Source organism: Artemia franciscana, chromosome 12, assembly GCF_032884065.1.
Source record: "Artemia franciscana chromosome 12, ASM3288406v1, whole genome shotgun sequence".
Taxonomy (NCBI): domain Eukaryota; kingdom Metazoa; phylum Arthropoda; class Branchiopoda; order Anostraca; family Artemiidae; genus Artemia; species Artemia franciscana.
Window position 1 is genome coordinate 3,681,369 of NC_088874.1, and position 17,646 is coordinate 3,699,014.

The 17,646-nt window shown below is 31.8% G+C and overlaps 1 protein-coding gene across 2 annotated transcripts; it reads left to right on the top strand.

The window, feature by feature from the left end:
• The first annotated feature begins 890 nt into the window (after positions 1-890).
• On the top strand, positions 891-17,589 carry LOC136033589 (uncharacterized). Of its 2 annotated transcripts, none has more exons than XM_065714363.1 (3): positions 891-980; positions 15,667-15,770; positions 16,773-17,589. In XM_065714363.1, the coding sequence occupies exons 2-3, from the start codon at positions 15,702-15,704 to the stop codon at positions 17,091-17,093; spliced, it is 390 nt and encodes a 129-aa protein (XP_065570435.1). In that variant the 5' UTR covers positions 891-980; positions 15,667-15,701; the 3' UTR covers positions 17,094-17,589. The 2 variants fall into 2 exon arrangements, with proteins under 2 accessions (XP_065570435.1, XP_065570434.1); XM_065714362.1 differs by lacking the exon at positions 891-980 and adding an exon at positions 13,769-13,876.
• Positions 17,590-17,646: the final 57 nt, after the last annotated feature.

A 17,646-nucleotide genomic window follows, 5' to 3' on the forward strand; every position in this document is an offset into this window, starting at 1 on the left:
TTCTTTGTCATCTACAAAAATAATTAAACTGTATCAGATGTATATTGATTTAAGATACTTCTAAGACTTTAAGCCAATTCTGTTAAATAAAAGGCCAGGCATTTCTTCACGATTTATACAATGTGTAAAAGAGCACCAGGGGGTTAGATTAAAAAAAAAAATTCAGGGATGGGTCTAAAGGCTAAAGTATGTCCTGGGAAGGTCTGCTTATATATAAAATACAAAGAAACTGGTTTCAGTTTCACAACTTTCCTCAATCCCACTTTATAAGGTTTTAAAGATATGCAAATACACTTCCTGAATTTTGAAAACCAATAATTATAAATCATATAAGTCTACAGTTAAAAACAATGACAGTTCTGGTTAAATCAGAGTTCAAACAGTCAATTTTTTCACGCAAAAACACTTTTCATGACAGCCTTGTTTGTCATTGTTTCACGCAAAAACAGCGGTTGAGCTCAACCACACCGAATGGTTGAGCTCAAACAGTCTCTTTGGTAGACGCAACCAAAGTCTTAAATTCCAAATTCCAAAATCTCCAAATTCCAGATTCCAAAGTCTTAACCAAAATCCTGAATTTTAACCTTTCAGAAGTTTTGAATTCAGCGCTTCTTTCTAATGAGCCGACGGACTTCGGCCCCATTCACAGCGGATAAAAATTTAGCACGCCAGCGGACGACTTAGGTAAGTAGAAGCAAGAAAATCGACTTCAGAGATCTAGCGGACAAAGAAAAACGATATTTATCTCGCGTGGGTTCGCGGAGACAAGAGAAACACACCTTAAGGGTGCGTTTGTTTACTTGTCCAATGGGATTTTTACTAATCGAGGTTTAATCCCTAAAAGATAGCAACAAATACTTTTCTGGCCACGTGTCACTTAAAACGGCAAGATTAATTGCGAATAATAACAACATTGGTCACGTGTAATTATTGCTTTAATGCTATGTGAAGTTCTGACAAGGAAGAGGCTGGGATTTCGGGTCTGTTTCTAATTTTACAGGCAAATACACCTTCAGCAATTATTTCAGAGCTGGGTAGCCTAATACGATTTGTGTGGCAAGAAGTTTAATTGTAAGATTTCATATTGTGGTTGTCATTTGCCTTTTTAAGTCATTCCATTCAAGATGCTTTGGATATTTTTTATTGTGATAAATTGTCTTAATGCTCTGAAAAGGGAAAACTATTTCAATTGCATAGTATAGGAAAATTTCGGTAGGCTAATCAATTCAAAGTCCTAAATTAGCCAGGGAAGTGTTTTTTTGTTTTTTTTTTTTCACTAAAAAATCACCATCTTCTTTGAACTCCAATTATATAGCCCTGTTTTTGGCCCCTTGAGCTAGTATCCAGTTCCTGATTGTCATTTACACTAAATTTCACTTTTTCTGTTACCTATATATGTTTACACCAGTTTTACCATTGGGTAAAACTGGTGCAAACAGTATTACTGGCTTTCATATAAAGTGAATATACCACTTGATGCCTTTTTTAATACTGTTTACAAATATAATAATCGCTTCTACTGCAAATTCAGATTTAAGCACTTTTTGACCTCTTAAAAATGACCTATATATGGGGTAATTACAAATCTGTAATAGTTTAGAAACAAATTTGGGCTATATATTTGCACATCAGGGGGGTGGGGGTGAAGTATAGCATATATTAAATACGTAAACTAACCATTGCTGAATATTTTTTTTATGTTTGTGCTGTTGCACTGGTGATTTCTCTTCTCATTAAAATTTGATGTGCACAAATACATAAAAAAAAAACAGCAATGGTTAGTTTACATATATAATATATGCTATGCTTTACCCCCTCCCCCCCTGATGTGCAAATATATAGCCCAAATTTGTTTCTAAACTATTACAGATTTGTAATGACCCCATATATAGGTCATTTTTATGAGGTCAAGAGGTCAAAAGGTGCTTAAAACTGAATTTGCAGTAGAAGCAATTATTATATTTGTAAACAGCATAAAAAAAGGCATCAAGTGGTATATTCACTTTATATGTAAGCCAGTAATACTGTTTGCACCAGTTTTACCCTCATTTCTCGTTAATATTACTAAGAGGTCATAGTTAAGCACTAGAGAAGACATTGTTGAATAACATGTGCTTATATATATATAGCTTTTTGCTACTTATTCTTCTCTGGTTATATAATGCTTCATGTGGTATAAGCCAAGAGAAGGACCTTAAGACCTATAAAAACCTGTTAAAAAAAAAGATGATTCTTTGTTATTTACATAATAATTATAGCTAACACATTCTACATGCAGCCCTGCTCTACTTAACCCCAACCCTCCTAATATGGAAATCTATAGCTGAAGTTACATATTTTCTATTGATTCTGCCAATCTATCCCTCAACCCTAGTACCTGTTAATTGAGGCAACTGTGGCAAAACAAGAACTGGAAAATCAAGTAAAATGTGGCAGAAAATATTGGAAATATATAATTTGGGCTATATATTTGCAAATTAGGCATGTTAAGGGTGAATTTTTTCTTGTTCATATTTTGATTTACAAATCAAGTGAATATACCACTTGATGCCGTTTTGTATGTTCTTTACAAATATAATAATTGATTATTTTGCTAGTTCAAGTATAAGCACTTTTTGACCTTATTTAACCTAACAAATTTTGGCAGTGAAAAAAATACATTATTTTGTCAAAAATGACCAAAAACACATACCTTAATTGAAAATTTGGCATCAAAGAAGAAGAAATACAGCATAATATTGTAAAATTTATTAATCCAACTTAATTGTGGAAAATCAGTGCTCATAGATTATACAACATGTAAGAAAAGGATTAATAATGAAACAGTAAGTTTGAGACCAACGTTTTAAGCTTTTTTATACACAAAAACTATATGAGTATACTTTGGTCATTTTCAAGAGCTAAAAAACCCTCACTTGAAGCACTTATTATGTTTGTAAAAAACATAATGAGGCATCAAGGAGTATGTTCACTTTATTTGTAAATGAAAAATATGAACAACAAAAAATTTACTAATTATTTAGTATAGCTGCACAATTTTCCCCTGGGTATGTAGGCTTAGTGGAAGGTCACTTATACCTGATCATGTCCCTACTGTTTTTACTTGGTTGAAAAAAATCCAAAGAAAGTTCCTATTGAAAAGTAAAGAGACCAAAAGTGGGATTGAATTTGTCATAGCTTGGAGGTTTGCCCCTTCAGTCTTTTAAAGAAAACAGATTCATAATTGAAGCTTTGTTAATTTCAATCTTAGGGATGATCTACATTTGTTACACTTCATTAAATGGTTGTAAAGGAATACTTTTATTTATTTGTCTTGTTTTTTTCTACATAATTTTTTTAATTTTTAAATTGATATTCATTTCTTACAAATTAATTAGTCATACCATAGTTCCATTTGCAAGTTTTGACCTACTTCGTAACCCTGGTCTCAAAATTGCATATAAATTTATTGAAGCTAGGAAACATAGAACTACTCTCTGTTTAAAAGAAAATGGATGGCCATAAGTAGGTTTTAATACACTAAAGTCCTAGGGCCATGGAAATTAAAACAAAACAATGAAGATTAGCTTTAAAATTCTGGACATGACATAAATATAACATTCACAAAGAAAAACCATTCACAAAATTTTACTTTTGTGCTCAGTTGCCAACCTGAGCAATTGCCCTAAATTTTTAAACCTTGCAAAACATTCACCAGCCACCTCTTATGACCTTCACTCTTGTCTGTACATCAACAATTCATTGGAAAGGATGGACCACCTTAGTGGCATTTCTTCCTTTGTACTTATATTTAATGGGTTTAAAAGAAAGCTTCTATGGCTATGTCAAAAGACCAGTAAAGGACCAGGTGATCCTTTAGCCAGGAAGTGCAATAGGAAGCTAGGGACCAGTCATCCTATGCTTTTGCATGCCCTTCCTGCTTACTGACCCCAGATTTCTCTAGGTAACCTGTTAAGTTTGGGCCAATTCTGGCTGAACTTACAGAGCTACATCACTGACCTTTGTCCCAAACCAAATAAACTGCTAATGCCAGGAATTAAACCTGTGCCCTTTGGATAAAGGATTCTCAACCTAGAGTGCCAGCCACTTAGGAAGGAACACAAATGTCACCAGAGAACAAAAATTATTTGGAAAAAGAAAATATTTAAAAAAAAAACAACTCAAGTCATAGTAGCTCCCATTTTTCATTGCTGTCCCACAAACAATATGTATTTTATGACAAATAAATTTTTAAACAGGTATCAACAAAACTCCATCAGGGATTGTATTTACTTAAGGTACAATCAGCAATATGAATGCTTAGTTTTGTGATATTCTAGTCTTGAAATAATAAAAAAAGACAAATTATATGTTCTATTTGTTTTCCCCAAGCCCATTTGAGAAAAACCACTGTGACAACAATATACCCATGGTTGGCTCAGAATATCTCTAAAATGCTTTAAACAGAAGGAATTTTAAAAACAATTATACTCATAAGCAAGAAGAATATTAACATAACTATCTAAACTTGGCACTTTTTAAGACAATTTTTAGCAAAGCAAATGCAAAACTTTGTTTTTGCATTTTTGAAACTTTGACCTTCAAAATATGTGTGTTATAAAAATGAAACCTTGCAAAATAGATCTTCTGCTTAATTGAAATACAACAAAATTGTTTTCAGCTTCATAACTTTACTCAGTTCCATTTTATAAGGTTTTAAAAATATGCAAATACATTTCCTAAATTTTGAAAAAAAAAACATCGATATGGGTCAAAATTCTACTCAAATAACAGGAATTGCATTTTCAGAACTAAATGCAGAGAAAAAGCAACTAATAATTGAAAATTAAGGTAAAATGTTGTTTCTTCAAAATTTCAACAGGTATAGACCTTTCATGTAGGCAAATTTCAGAGCCCTCTAGAGAGAGAAGGAGTGGAGGTGAGTACTTTAAAATACCTTCCCGGGAAATACTTTAGCCTGTAGACCCATTCCTGAAAGATTCATTTTCCTAACCTAAACCCTTTCTGAGATAAGAAGAAGTCAATTAACTAGAATTTTATCATATATATGTATATATATATATATATATATATATATATATATATATATATATATATATATATATATATATATATATATATATATATATATATATATATATATAAATATATATAGATTAGGGGGGAGCAGTTGAAGTTCACTGATACAAACAAATTATAGGTCTATATTAGGATTCAGGATGAAATTAATTCTAAATGTAGGTCTATGTCTAGGCTATTTCATAGCTGTCCCATTAGTGATTTAATCATAAAATTTTAGCTTAGAATTCTACTCAAATAACAGGGATTGCATTTTCAGAACTAAAGGCAGAGAAAAAGCAACTGCTAACTGAAAATTAAGGTAAAATGTTTTTTTGTCAAAATTTCAATAGGTATAGACATGTCATGTAGGCACATTTCAGGGCCCTCTAGAGTGAGAAGGAGTGGAGGCGGGTACTTTAAAATATCTTCCTGAGATATGCTTTAGGCTGTAGACCCATCCCAGAATGTTTCATTTTCCTAACCTAATCTAACCCCTTTTCAAGATAGCAAAAAGTCATCACACAACTAGAATTTTACCACATATATATATATATATATATACATATATATATATATATATATATATATATATATATATATATATTTATATATATATATATATATATATATATATATATATATATATATATATATATATATATATATATGTACACTCAAATATCACATATTCAGCGTTTTTCTCACAGTTACTTCGTTATGCAAGGATTTGTAGTAATTATATTGATTTTAAAAATAGATGTAAAATCTTAAGCCAAAAATTGATATCAAGAGGTTTTTCTGCAAATAAATTAACTTGGCAATTTAAAAAATTTATCAAAAGAATTATCTAGAAATACTTAAAGAAATTTTTAACTAATTTCGGAGGTTCGAGAAATGTTGTCACAGCGCCATTTATTTTGAATTGTGTTTCTAATTGAGCAGATTTTTTTTAAAAATTAGCCACATGGTAAAGATGAATTCTATAATTGTTTAGTTCATTCAGGTTTTTTGCAATGTGTTAATATTTGTGATTTGGTAAAATTTATAATATTTAGTTTACCTATTGTTGCTAAAGGGAGGGATATATTAACAAGATAAGCTTGTTTTGGTTTTACTTGGTTGTTTTACATTTGCTGTTTTTTTTCATAGGCATGTATTTTGGGGGTGATACCTGATGCGGGGATGCCATGGATATTCTGTGGTAGCCACAACACTGTGCTGGGTAGAGAATTTAGAGTGGCGAAACCCTATATAGGCCAGTTTATTCTCCTGATGAGCCCTTATGTTATATATATATATATATATATATATATATATATATATATATATATATATATATATATATATATATATATATATATATATATATATATATATATATATATATATATATATATATATATATATATATATATATATATATATATATATATATATATATATATATATATATATATATATATATATATTTATATATATAAATATATATATATATATATATATATATATATATATATATATATATATATATATATATATATATATATATATATATATATATATATATATATATATATATATATATATAGATTAGGGGGGAGCAGTTTAAGTTCTCTGATACAAATAAATGATAGGTCTATATTAGGATTCAGAATGAAATTAATTCTAAATGTAGGTCTATGTCTAGGCTATTTCTTAGCTGTCCCATTAGTGATTTAATCATAAAATTTTAAATAGCGTAAACTATTAGAAAAGCTACTTTTTGTTATCTTAGAGAGAGATTAGGAAAAGTAATGAGTAGAGGGAAAAAATAAATCTAAAATTGAGATTGTTTAAATTGAAAATTTAGGGTAAAATAAGAAACAATGGTAATAGGAAATGTGCATTCCCAAGCTCTATTCCTAATAACACACCTTTCTAACTGATAAAAAACCTTTGTTCTGTGCATCAGAGCCTAGCCTACTAGCCTTTGAAAGCTAGGCCTAGCTCTCTAGAAAACCATAATATTTTATAAGCACAGACAAGATTATGCTACTTACAAATTCCTAAATCTGAAGTAATCTCCAATATAACTGTATTAGTATGCTCTCTGCATATAATTTTATAAGTCTTGTCAGTATATTCCATCTGAAATTTCTGAACTGAACTTTCAAACTCAATAGACAGTTCAATTGCAAATAGAAATTGAATCCCACCCTCTTCCCAAGGGACTTGATAGGCTTCCTTAGAAATATTAATCATATTTACTCCACTATAAACATAGCTTATCTTTAAAACCCATCTCAAGGGAGTCCCATGCACATGGTCGTCCCATTTTAAAAATATACGAGACCGGCGTCACAATCCTCAAATAATCTTTTTTTTGGGGGTTATAAAGTGCCAGCCCACGGACAAGTAATCCTGAGCGTTTGAGGGGATAATCCGACTAACCTCTGACGTCATATGTGTCTAAAAAAAACGCTTGGATTAATCAGATTAGTAATCGGACAAGTAAACAAACGCACCCTAAGAGCCATCTTCACTTTTAATTTTCAGGTCATTTAAGGCCTTTTTTGCGACAATCCGAATTGCTAATCGACAAGCTGACTTATCAAAAACGCGTTTTTTGCGACAAGTGGGATTCTTGAAAATCGTTTTTTCCGACAATCCGGTTTCTTCATGGTTTTGTCGATTTCACGAACCCAGTCGGGAGTTAAGGCCTTTTTTCGCGTCAACCAAAGAGACTGTTTGAGCTCAACCACTCGGTGTGGTTGAGCTCAACCGCTGTTTTTGCGTGAAACAGTGACAAACCAGGTTGTCATGAAAAGTGATTTTGCGTGAAACAATTGACTGGTTGAACTCTAATTTAACCAGAACTGTCATTGTTTTTAACCGTAGGGTTCTACCATTCATAATTGTTGGTTGACCTTTTCAGGCGTAGATTTCGAAAAGAAGAATTCGTAGGCTATAAATAAGTCTATATAAAATAAGAATTATAAGCTGACAAATATAATTCTAGCCACGCAAAAGTAAGGTTTAATTTTGTTTTTTTCGTATTAGGACTATTTGGATAAATGTTGGGTTATATCCTGCAATTTGATTCACATAGGCCTTAAGACAGGAAGTCAAGAGTTTGAATATGCTTTTGAAAACTTATGTAGATACTTGGAAATCTTTGTTTCATCCTCTTGATGCCCTAGGCTTGACCTTAGCTTGGTAATTTGGCTTCAGAGATAAAACCTTGATGAAGCAAGACCCTAGTGGTTATAAGGCATTGTTAATCCAATTACTATTCTTACTAGATGCTTCAAGATGTGTTGCATCTTTGTCAGAACTCTTTACATTTCAGCCTTACCCTATAGGGCCATGGATAAATTTTCAGGTCAAACTCTAGTTTGGCTACTGTTTGCTATCTTAGAAATGGGTTAAGTCAGGAAAATAGAACTTCCAGTATTGAATCCAAAGCAAAAAATACGTAAAATTCTAGTTTAGCTAATTTTCATTATCTTGGAAAGGGAATAGGTTACAAGAATGAAACTCAGTAATTAATCCAGGGTCAAAAACACTCTGGGAAGGTACTGCCAGGCTTCTATGTCAACCCTTTTCTGATTTCTAAGTCTTAGATAATTGCTTACTCAAAAGGTCTATACCTATACTATTGAAATTTTGACAAAACAAGATTTACCTTAATTTTTAATTATCAGTTTCTTTTACTCTGGCTTTAGCTCTTAAAATGCAATTCCTTTTATTTGAGTAGCATTTTAAGCCATATTAATATTTTTTTTTTTCAGAATTTAGGAAATGTCTGCATATCTTTAAAACCTTATAAAGTGGATTGAGGAAAGTTGTGAAACAGTTTCTTTGTACTCCATGTAAGCAGACCTTTCCAGAACATACTTTAGCCTTTAGACCCATCCCTGAAAGTTTTTTTTCAATCTCACCCCCTGGTGCTCTTTTACACATTGTATAAATTGTGAAGAAATGCCTGCCCCCTTGCTAAAAGTCTTAGAAGTATCTTATATCAAAATACACCTGATACAGTTTAATCTTTTAGAGATGACACAGAATAGCATTAAAGCTGAGTATTTGCTTTGCAAGAAATGTGTCCCTTCTGTTGTAAAGCATTTTGGATAGACACTAATCTAACCATGGGCGGATTGCTGTTGCAAATGGTTTTGCTTAAAATGGTCTGGAAAACAAATAGCAAATGTAAATTTGCTTTTTTATCATTATTTAAGACTAGAATATCACAAAGCTATGCAATCACATTGCTTGTTGTATCTTAAGTAAATACAATCCCTGATGGAGTTTTGTTGATACCTGTCTTAAAATTAATTTGTCTAAATAAAATATATTGTTTATGGGACAGTAGAGAAAAGCAACAACCATGAATTGAGTTTTTTTCAATATTTCTTTTTTCAAATAATAGTTCTCTGGTCACATTTGTGTTCCTTGCTAAGTTGTTGGCACTCTGGTTTGGGAATCCTTTGTCCAAGGGGTACAGGTTTAATTCCTGGCATTGCTAGTGTATTTGGTTTTTACCAGCTAAGTATTCACCATGCTAGTTTGCATCTTAAGTAAAGCAATCCCTACTGGAGCTTTGTTGACACCTGCCTTACAATAACTTGTCAAAGTAAAATACAATGTGCATTGAAGATTAGTGAAAATGGCTGTAAATCCATCTTGGTTTTTTTTTCTATATTTTTTTTTTAATAGTTGTTCTACTTTGGTCGTAATAATGTTCTTGGCTAAGTGGAAAGCACTCTTAGTAAGAAATCCTTTGTCCATGGGGTACAGGTTTGATTCCTAGTATTGCCTGTTTATTTGTTTTAAATGGGGGTCAGTGATGTTAGATAGATCTAAACCAGCTATAAATAGGCAAATGGAGAAATATGCAAAAGGTAAGCAGGGAGGGTGTACAAAAGCACAAGATTTCTGGCCCCCAGCCCTTAATTGCAATTCTTGGCCAAAGGGTCACAAAGTGGAAATTAGCACTGCCAGTTTAGACCTTGATGTGTCAGTGCTGCCATACTTACTTACTTGCATATTGGTGTTGAGTTGCCCACATTTTATCTTAATTACTATCTAAAATCATTTAGACATTCAGCAAACTGTCTCAAAGCACAATTAGTATTGAATAGTTTTTGGGCCTTACTGACTTTCCCTTTATAGCAAAGGTTTATTGTTGTGTATAATGTAGATATTTTAAAGTAATCAATCATTAAGAAGTCCCTTTTAGTTTTATCAGGTTTTTGAGTAATAAACCTTTTTAATTACCTTAAAATATTTATTCAGGTCCTTTACTATTGGCTGCCCTTTATATTACAATAATGATTGAAATATATTGTGGTAACTAAAAATTTGGATAATCCAACCTATTTTACCATCTTAAGGTTGTTTACAAAGGTGTATGAAATATTTAAGTACTGACTTAGCTACAGAAAACTTCTAGATATAATAAAATGTAAGCAAGATGGCTCTTACTTTGACCATATCTATGGAAGCACTAATGAGAGAGTGGGTCATTTGATGCATTTGTAGGATTGAGTGAGATGAGAAACGAAGTGTAGGTTTGATGAGAGATGGCTAGTGAATGTGATGAGGGATGAATGTTTTGCAAGATTTTAAAATTTTGGACAATTTCTCATGTTGACAGTAGAGTGCAGAAGTAAAATTTTGTAATTTTTTTTTCTCTGTTTCTGTTATGTTAGACAATGTTGAATATTCTAAAGTGAAGTTTCTTTTTTGTTTGGAATTGTGATGGCCCTAGGGCTTTAGTGCAATACAAATTACTAATGTTTATTCACTTTCTTTAAACAAACACAAGGTCTATGTTTCCTAGCTTTAACAAAGTCTAATGTAATTTTAAGACCAGGGATTTCAAAGTAGGTCAAATGAACTTCTGCTAAAAATGAGCAATTTATGAAACATCTAGATTAAAAAAAAGTCTTTTAGACAACAAAGAAGACAATTGAATAAAGAAAAGTACCTTATATCATAATTGTTGTGCACCCTTAAGATAGAAATGAACAAAGCTTCAATTAAGATTCTGTTTTGTTTAAACAGACAGAAGGGACAAACCTCCAAGCTTTGACAAATACAATCTCACTTTGTGGCTCCTATCTTTTCAAAGGGGACTTTCTTTGGATTTTTTCTATCCAACTAAAACTGAAAAGGACAGCATGATATACAAGTGACCTTCCAATTACCCTACATAGCAAGAGAAAATCATTAAGTTAGGCTATGCTTTATCTCAATCCCCCTCCCAATGTGCAGAAATATGGCTCAAATTTCATATTTTCAATGCATTTAACCTCCTGTCACCTGTTTTTCTAGTTATTGTTTGTCACGTTTGTTTAATTTACAGCTACATGGGATGAAGTTAGAGAGACAGATTGACAAAACAAATGAAAAATAGGAAATTTCAGCAATACATTTTTATATTGGGAGGATTGAGGGGTAAAGTAAAGCAAAGTTGAATATAAAATGTGTTACTAGCTATTATTCTAAAAATTATGAAGCATGATTTTTTTTTTATTATGTTTCTTTCTCTTCAGGTCCTTCTCTAGGGCTTTACCAAATCAAACATTCTATGCCCAGAAAGATTAGCAACAAGGTATAGTCTATATACAAAGGCTTATGTTATTTAACTATGAATATGGAATTTATATGGCAATCAGGAACTGGATACAGGCTAAAGCAAGTAAAAAAGAAAGAAAAAACTTCCCTAGTTAGCTCAGGAGACTTTTAATAGATTACTCTTCAGATAATTGCCTATGATACATAATTTAAATATTTACCCCTGTACAGTAGGGCGTTAAAACAAACTATCACAATGTAAGATACAGTATATTTAGATATGATGCTGATTTACAAATTCCAGGATTCTTTGTTGTAGTTTTCACAATTTTGTTGATAAAGTTTTATATATTTATCATATTTTATTTTATGTCATTAACATTAGCCAAACTAAACTTCTCAATAGAACTTGAATGTGGTGGCTATAATGCACAAGTAGTGCAAAAATCTTACAACACATTATATGTTATGGTAACTGTTCAGTGAGAAAAAAACTATTTTCCTAGTTTAGCTTAATTTGTTATATTTTTGTGCTTATCAGAAATATTTTGTTAATTTTAGGCAGCTGTCCCCCCTCAAAAAATTCTTAAACATTTGCTGGTTTATACTTAACTAGTATTCTACTGAAAACAAAAATTAATATATATTTTGTATTGAAGAAATATAATACCCTTTGGATTTTTTTTTATTAAGATTAAGCAGTTTGCTATTTTCTTTTATTAGGCTAAGCCTGTAATAGTGCTTTATTGTGAAGAGTCAAAATTTGTAGGGATTGCAAAGGCTAGCCTGAACAATATGTTATTACAAATTATTAGGTTAAACTTCTGTTTGGTAAAATTCTAGTTTAGATAAATTTGTATTATCTTGAAAAAGATTTAGGTTAGGAAAATGAAACTTTTAGGGATGGGTCTAGAGACTAAACTATATCATGGGAAAGTATTTTGGAGCATCTAACTCTACTCTTTCTCTCTCTTAAAAATGTTTGCCTTAAATTACCTTAAATCATATTGTCTAATGAAATAAGGATCAAATCCTGTAGAATTGCTGGTTAGTGATGATGACAGTTGGAAATATCAATATTTGGTCCACACCCTTAAAAATGCTTGTGTTATAAAAGTGAAACCCTTGCAAAATAAATCTTCTACTTAAATGACAAGAAAAAAGCATTTTTAGTGTCATAACTTTGCTCAATTTCAATTTATGAAGTTTCCAAGATTTGAAACTTTCAGGATATACATTTCCCTATATTTAAATACAAAACACTGATATGGCTTAAAATTCTACTCAATTAACAAGAATCGCATTTTCAGAGCTAAAACCAGAGAAACAGAAACTGCTTGCTGAAAAATAAGGTAAGATGTTATTTTAACAAAATTTTAATAGTTACAGACCAGTCCAGTATGCGAAATTCCCAGATTTAAAAACAGAAGAGGGTTATCACATAAGCTTAGCAATAGCTTCTCAGAGTATGTTTTTAGCTATGGAGTAATCACTGAAAGTTTCATTCACCTAACATAACCCCATTCAAAGATAGCAAAAAGTAGCTAAACTGGAATTTGACTGGAAATTTAATCTATAGCCTGGTAGGCTAGTAGAATTCCAAATCAAAACAAAAAGAAGTCAAACTAGAATTTTATCCTCTGTTTAGGGTAGCTCAACAAAGCTAAAGTCTTATCATTTAGGACTTTTTTATAGATAATTTTGCTTTTACAGTATGAATACAACATTTTCCAATATATAACCTGAACAATTTAACCAAGGATTCCACTAATTCAGACCCTTCCTATCTCTTCAAATATACCAGAGAGTATGCTAGATCATTTTTCAATTCTCTCTGACCTCAAACTAATGTGAAATATGTCAAATCCGGAAGAAATTAAGCCAGTGCTAAATCATTTAATTATAATAGAATGACACTCTTAACACTATACGGATGTTTTATGTTTGAAATTTTTTGCCCAAACCGACAAGTAAAAAGAGTGTTTTCGCGAACCAGTTTTGTTTGAGCTCAACCATATGTATTTTTTTCCGTTTTTGCGTTAAACATACAAGCTGGTTAAACCAAAGCTGTCATTGGTTAAACCAGCTGGTTGACGCGAAAAAAGGCCTTTAGATTATAAGCTGGGATTGCTAATCTTAGAGCGGAAGTTTTGAAATAAACAACACATGATGGATCAAGGATATGAAACAAGCATACAAGAAATCATCACCTCTTGCTACTAGGTGGGTGAATCTGATGGAAGCCAAACTTTTCAAAGTAAGTACAAAGAAGCCCTTAAAAAAGGTGGTTGAGGATCCCACTGGGGGATGGAGTGATGGAATTATAGGAAATATGATTCCTCTATAGATTGTCTGATGACAATTTTGGTAATCAGTTGATTGATAGATAAATAATCTGTTCATTGATAGTGCTCGTATTTTTATAATCATTGGTTGAACTCTTCAGGTGTAGATTTCAAAAAGAAGAGTTTGAAGGCTATAAAATAGGAATTCTAAACTGACAAAATAGAATTCTGGCCATGCACAAGTAACTTGTGATTTTTTTTTTCACTTTATGCCTATTTGGATAAATGTTAGGTAATATTCCAAAGTTTGAATCATATAGGCCCAAAGACAGGTCAAGAGTTTGAATTTTGGCAGTAACTTTCACAATGAGGCTCCAAGACTTGTCTAGATACTTAGAAATCTTTGTTAAAACCTTTTGATGCTCTAGGTTTGATACTTTATTTAAAGGATGTACTTTAGCCTTTAGACCCATCCCTGAAAGTTGCATTTTCCTAACCTAACCCCCTGGTACTCTTTTACATGTTGAACAAATTGTGAAGAAATGCCTGGCCCCTCATTTCACTGATTTGGCTAAAAGTCTTGGAAGTATCTTATCTCAAAAAACATCTGATACAAATTAATTGTTTTGTAGAGATGACAAACAACAGCATTAAAACTGGGTATTTGCTTACCTAAAACTGTGTCCCTTCTGTTGTAAAGCATTTTAGATAGATTCTAAGCAAACCATGGGTATATTGCTGTGACAAATGGTTTTGCTTAAATGAATTGTTGGAAAACAAATAGCAAATGTAAATTTTCTTTATATAGTATTTTAAGACTAGAGTACCACAAAGCTAAACATTCAAATTGTTTGATTGTGACTTAAGTAAACACAATTCCTGATGGAGTTTTGTTGATACCTGTCTTAAAATTTATTTTTCTAAATATAATATATTGTTCATGGGATAGTAGTGAAAATAGCAACTATGACAATTTTTATCAATATTTTCTTTTGCAACTAATTGTTGTTCTCTAGTTACATTTGTGTTCCTTGCTAAGTGGTTGGGAATTCTTTGGAATGCAATCCCTGCTGGAGCTTTGTTTACACCTGCCTTGAAATAATTTGTCTAACTAAAATGCACTGTTTATGGAAGAGTATTGAAAATGCCTGTAAATCCAAACTGGTTTTTTTTCAATATTTTTGCTTTTTAAAATACTTGTTTTACTCTGCTCATATTGGTGTTCCTGGCTAAGTGGATAACACTCTCAGTTAGAAAGTCTTTATCCACAGGGTACAGGTTTGATTCCTGGTATTGCCAGTTTATTGGGTTTGGAATGGGGGTCACTGATATCACTCAGTAATCTCAGGCAGATTTAAACCAGCTCTAAGATAGTTGGGGTAAAATATCAACAGTATTCTTTATTGTCTCCTCCATGTCTTCCTTTTTTCTTTTTAGTAGATTTGACATTTAATAAAGTTAACAGTATCCTCTTAAACCTGATCTTGTAGAAGAGTAACTTCAGGTGAAAGTAAATTTCTCATAATTTCGCACGATTTAACATCAAATTTCCATGAATTTCAGCACAGTTCATAATAACATTACTAGTTAAGCATATTTGTTCAGCTATTGGATCATAAGCTCAATACCACCTTCAATGAAAATATAGTGATATTTGTGAAGAGTTGAAGGTAAACTCTTTATGAAATCCTGATATTGTCTTGACCTTAGTTACAAAACTGTAAAATAAGATTTTTATTCAGTAACTAAGCTTTTCTTCTAGGTCCAGATGGAACAACGTACTATATTCCAAAAGATATGTGCCCAGACTTTGACCCTGCTACTCAAGCTGCATCACAGAGTCAAGTAAATCCACAAGATTTCTTGGTAAGCAGAATATAAGGAATCCTCTATCACACATTTTAGTTCTTGTATTATCTGTGCTGTGCTCTCTTCAGGCAATACATGACGTATGTATTATAAATAATACAAAAGATAAAAGAACATGAACCATGATTTATTGTATGGATTAATATTTAATCTGTTCTCTCATAAGGACCCTATTTTTATTATTTTCTTTTTTAATTAGAGTGGCATAACTTTAAGAACCTGTTGCAAATAAGCCAAAATAAGCCAAAATAAATTTCAAAATTAGCCTTTCTGTAAACTCAAGTATTTACGTGCTTTTATATGTGAGTTTATGTGCTTTAATAATTTTAGACAAGTTCTACTTTGTCTTCTGGATGTGTTTTTGCTTACTTCCTGAGTAATCAAGAGCGTATGAACAATCAACAATAAAAATCTCTCCAATTGAGGGTTTTATAATCATTTAGGTTTATGTTAATTTTATTCTGGTTTGTCTTTGTCATATTTATTCTTACTTTTGCAATTGTCAAGTATTCTTGGAAAAAGATAAACACCAGCTAGAATATATTTTTATAATATGCTAAATTTTTGCTGCATCTGCCTTTCAGATGCTAAAATCATAAACTTATTAGTTTTTTAAGACTTATTGATGCTCTTGCGCGATTCTCAAACACTGTTGGTAATCTTTTGCGTCATTCCAATAGTTCTGTTTTGTTTTCTTCTCTAGTTTGGTTAAAAGTTGTTATTGTAGTCAGAAAATCTTTTTCTTTTTTTTCTTTCTTTCTTTGTAAATACTCTGTAGTGTATCTTCCTTCTCGGTTATAAATTAATAAATAAGTAAAAAAAAAACATCAAATATAAGTGTAGTAACTCCCCACTTATTTCTCATATTCAACCATTATATATGCCGCAGCATGCAGCACCACATCACCGCGTGTCAGGGTCAGCTAGTAGCTACATAAGTATGCTTTCTCAACTTTTATGGTGTTTGAAATGAGTCTAAAACATAAAATTTTGTTCAAGGTTCCCATCAACGTAGATGGAGATGAAGATTTATGGAAAAATAAAAGGACCGAATCATCAAAGAAGAAGAACGAAGAAGCCAGGGCTGTTCTCATTGAAATTATGAAACTAGAAGCAACTCGGAGAATGATGGACAGCAAAGACAAACGGGCTAAGAAATTTCAATACGTAGCTGAGCAAATGATAAAAAAGGGAGTTAATCTTCCCAGTGATCTAAAAAGGTTTGTTGAAATGGTTGAAACGCAGTGGAAAAATATGATGCAGCGCGCGAAAAGTTTTACTGACAATTGTAAGAAAACAGGTGAAGCTTCAAAAAAATAAACCCTCATTCTTTGATGATGTTATGACATTCTTAAAGATAAAGCAACCTTTAATCCAGTAATGGTCATTGACAGCATTAATGGTCAACAAAAGCCAGCCTCTGAATTTAAAGATATTGAAGATGAGGTGGAGGAATTGCTATACCATAGCAATTCTCCGTCAACTTTTACTGGAGTATAAACATAGTCAAGGCAAGTCTTAAAAAGCCTAGTGGAAGCAAAGCTATTCAGGAAATGATCAATGTTATGGGTGGCGTATTCGAAATATCCAAGCAGACAGAGAAAAGGCAGAGGGAAATGGCTGATGAAAAAAAAATAGAGATAAAAAAAAGGAAGAACCCAAGAAGAAGAGACACGAAGAAAGATTGGAAGTTGCGCGTGATCTCAACGCAACACTACAAGGACTCCTAGAGCTTGAGACTAAAAAATTCAATGCTCTTCAGAAACTGTAACTTTATATGTTGATTATTTTGTCGTGTATTATATTATTCGAACTAGTCTAATTTTGATCGTATCTGAATGCTAGGTTAAAGCTTGAGGTTGAAACATCGAAA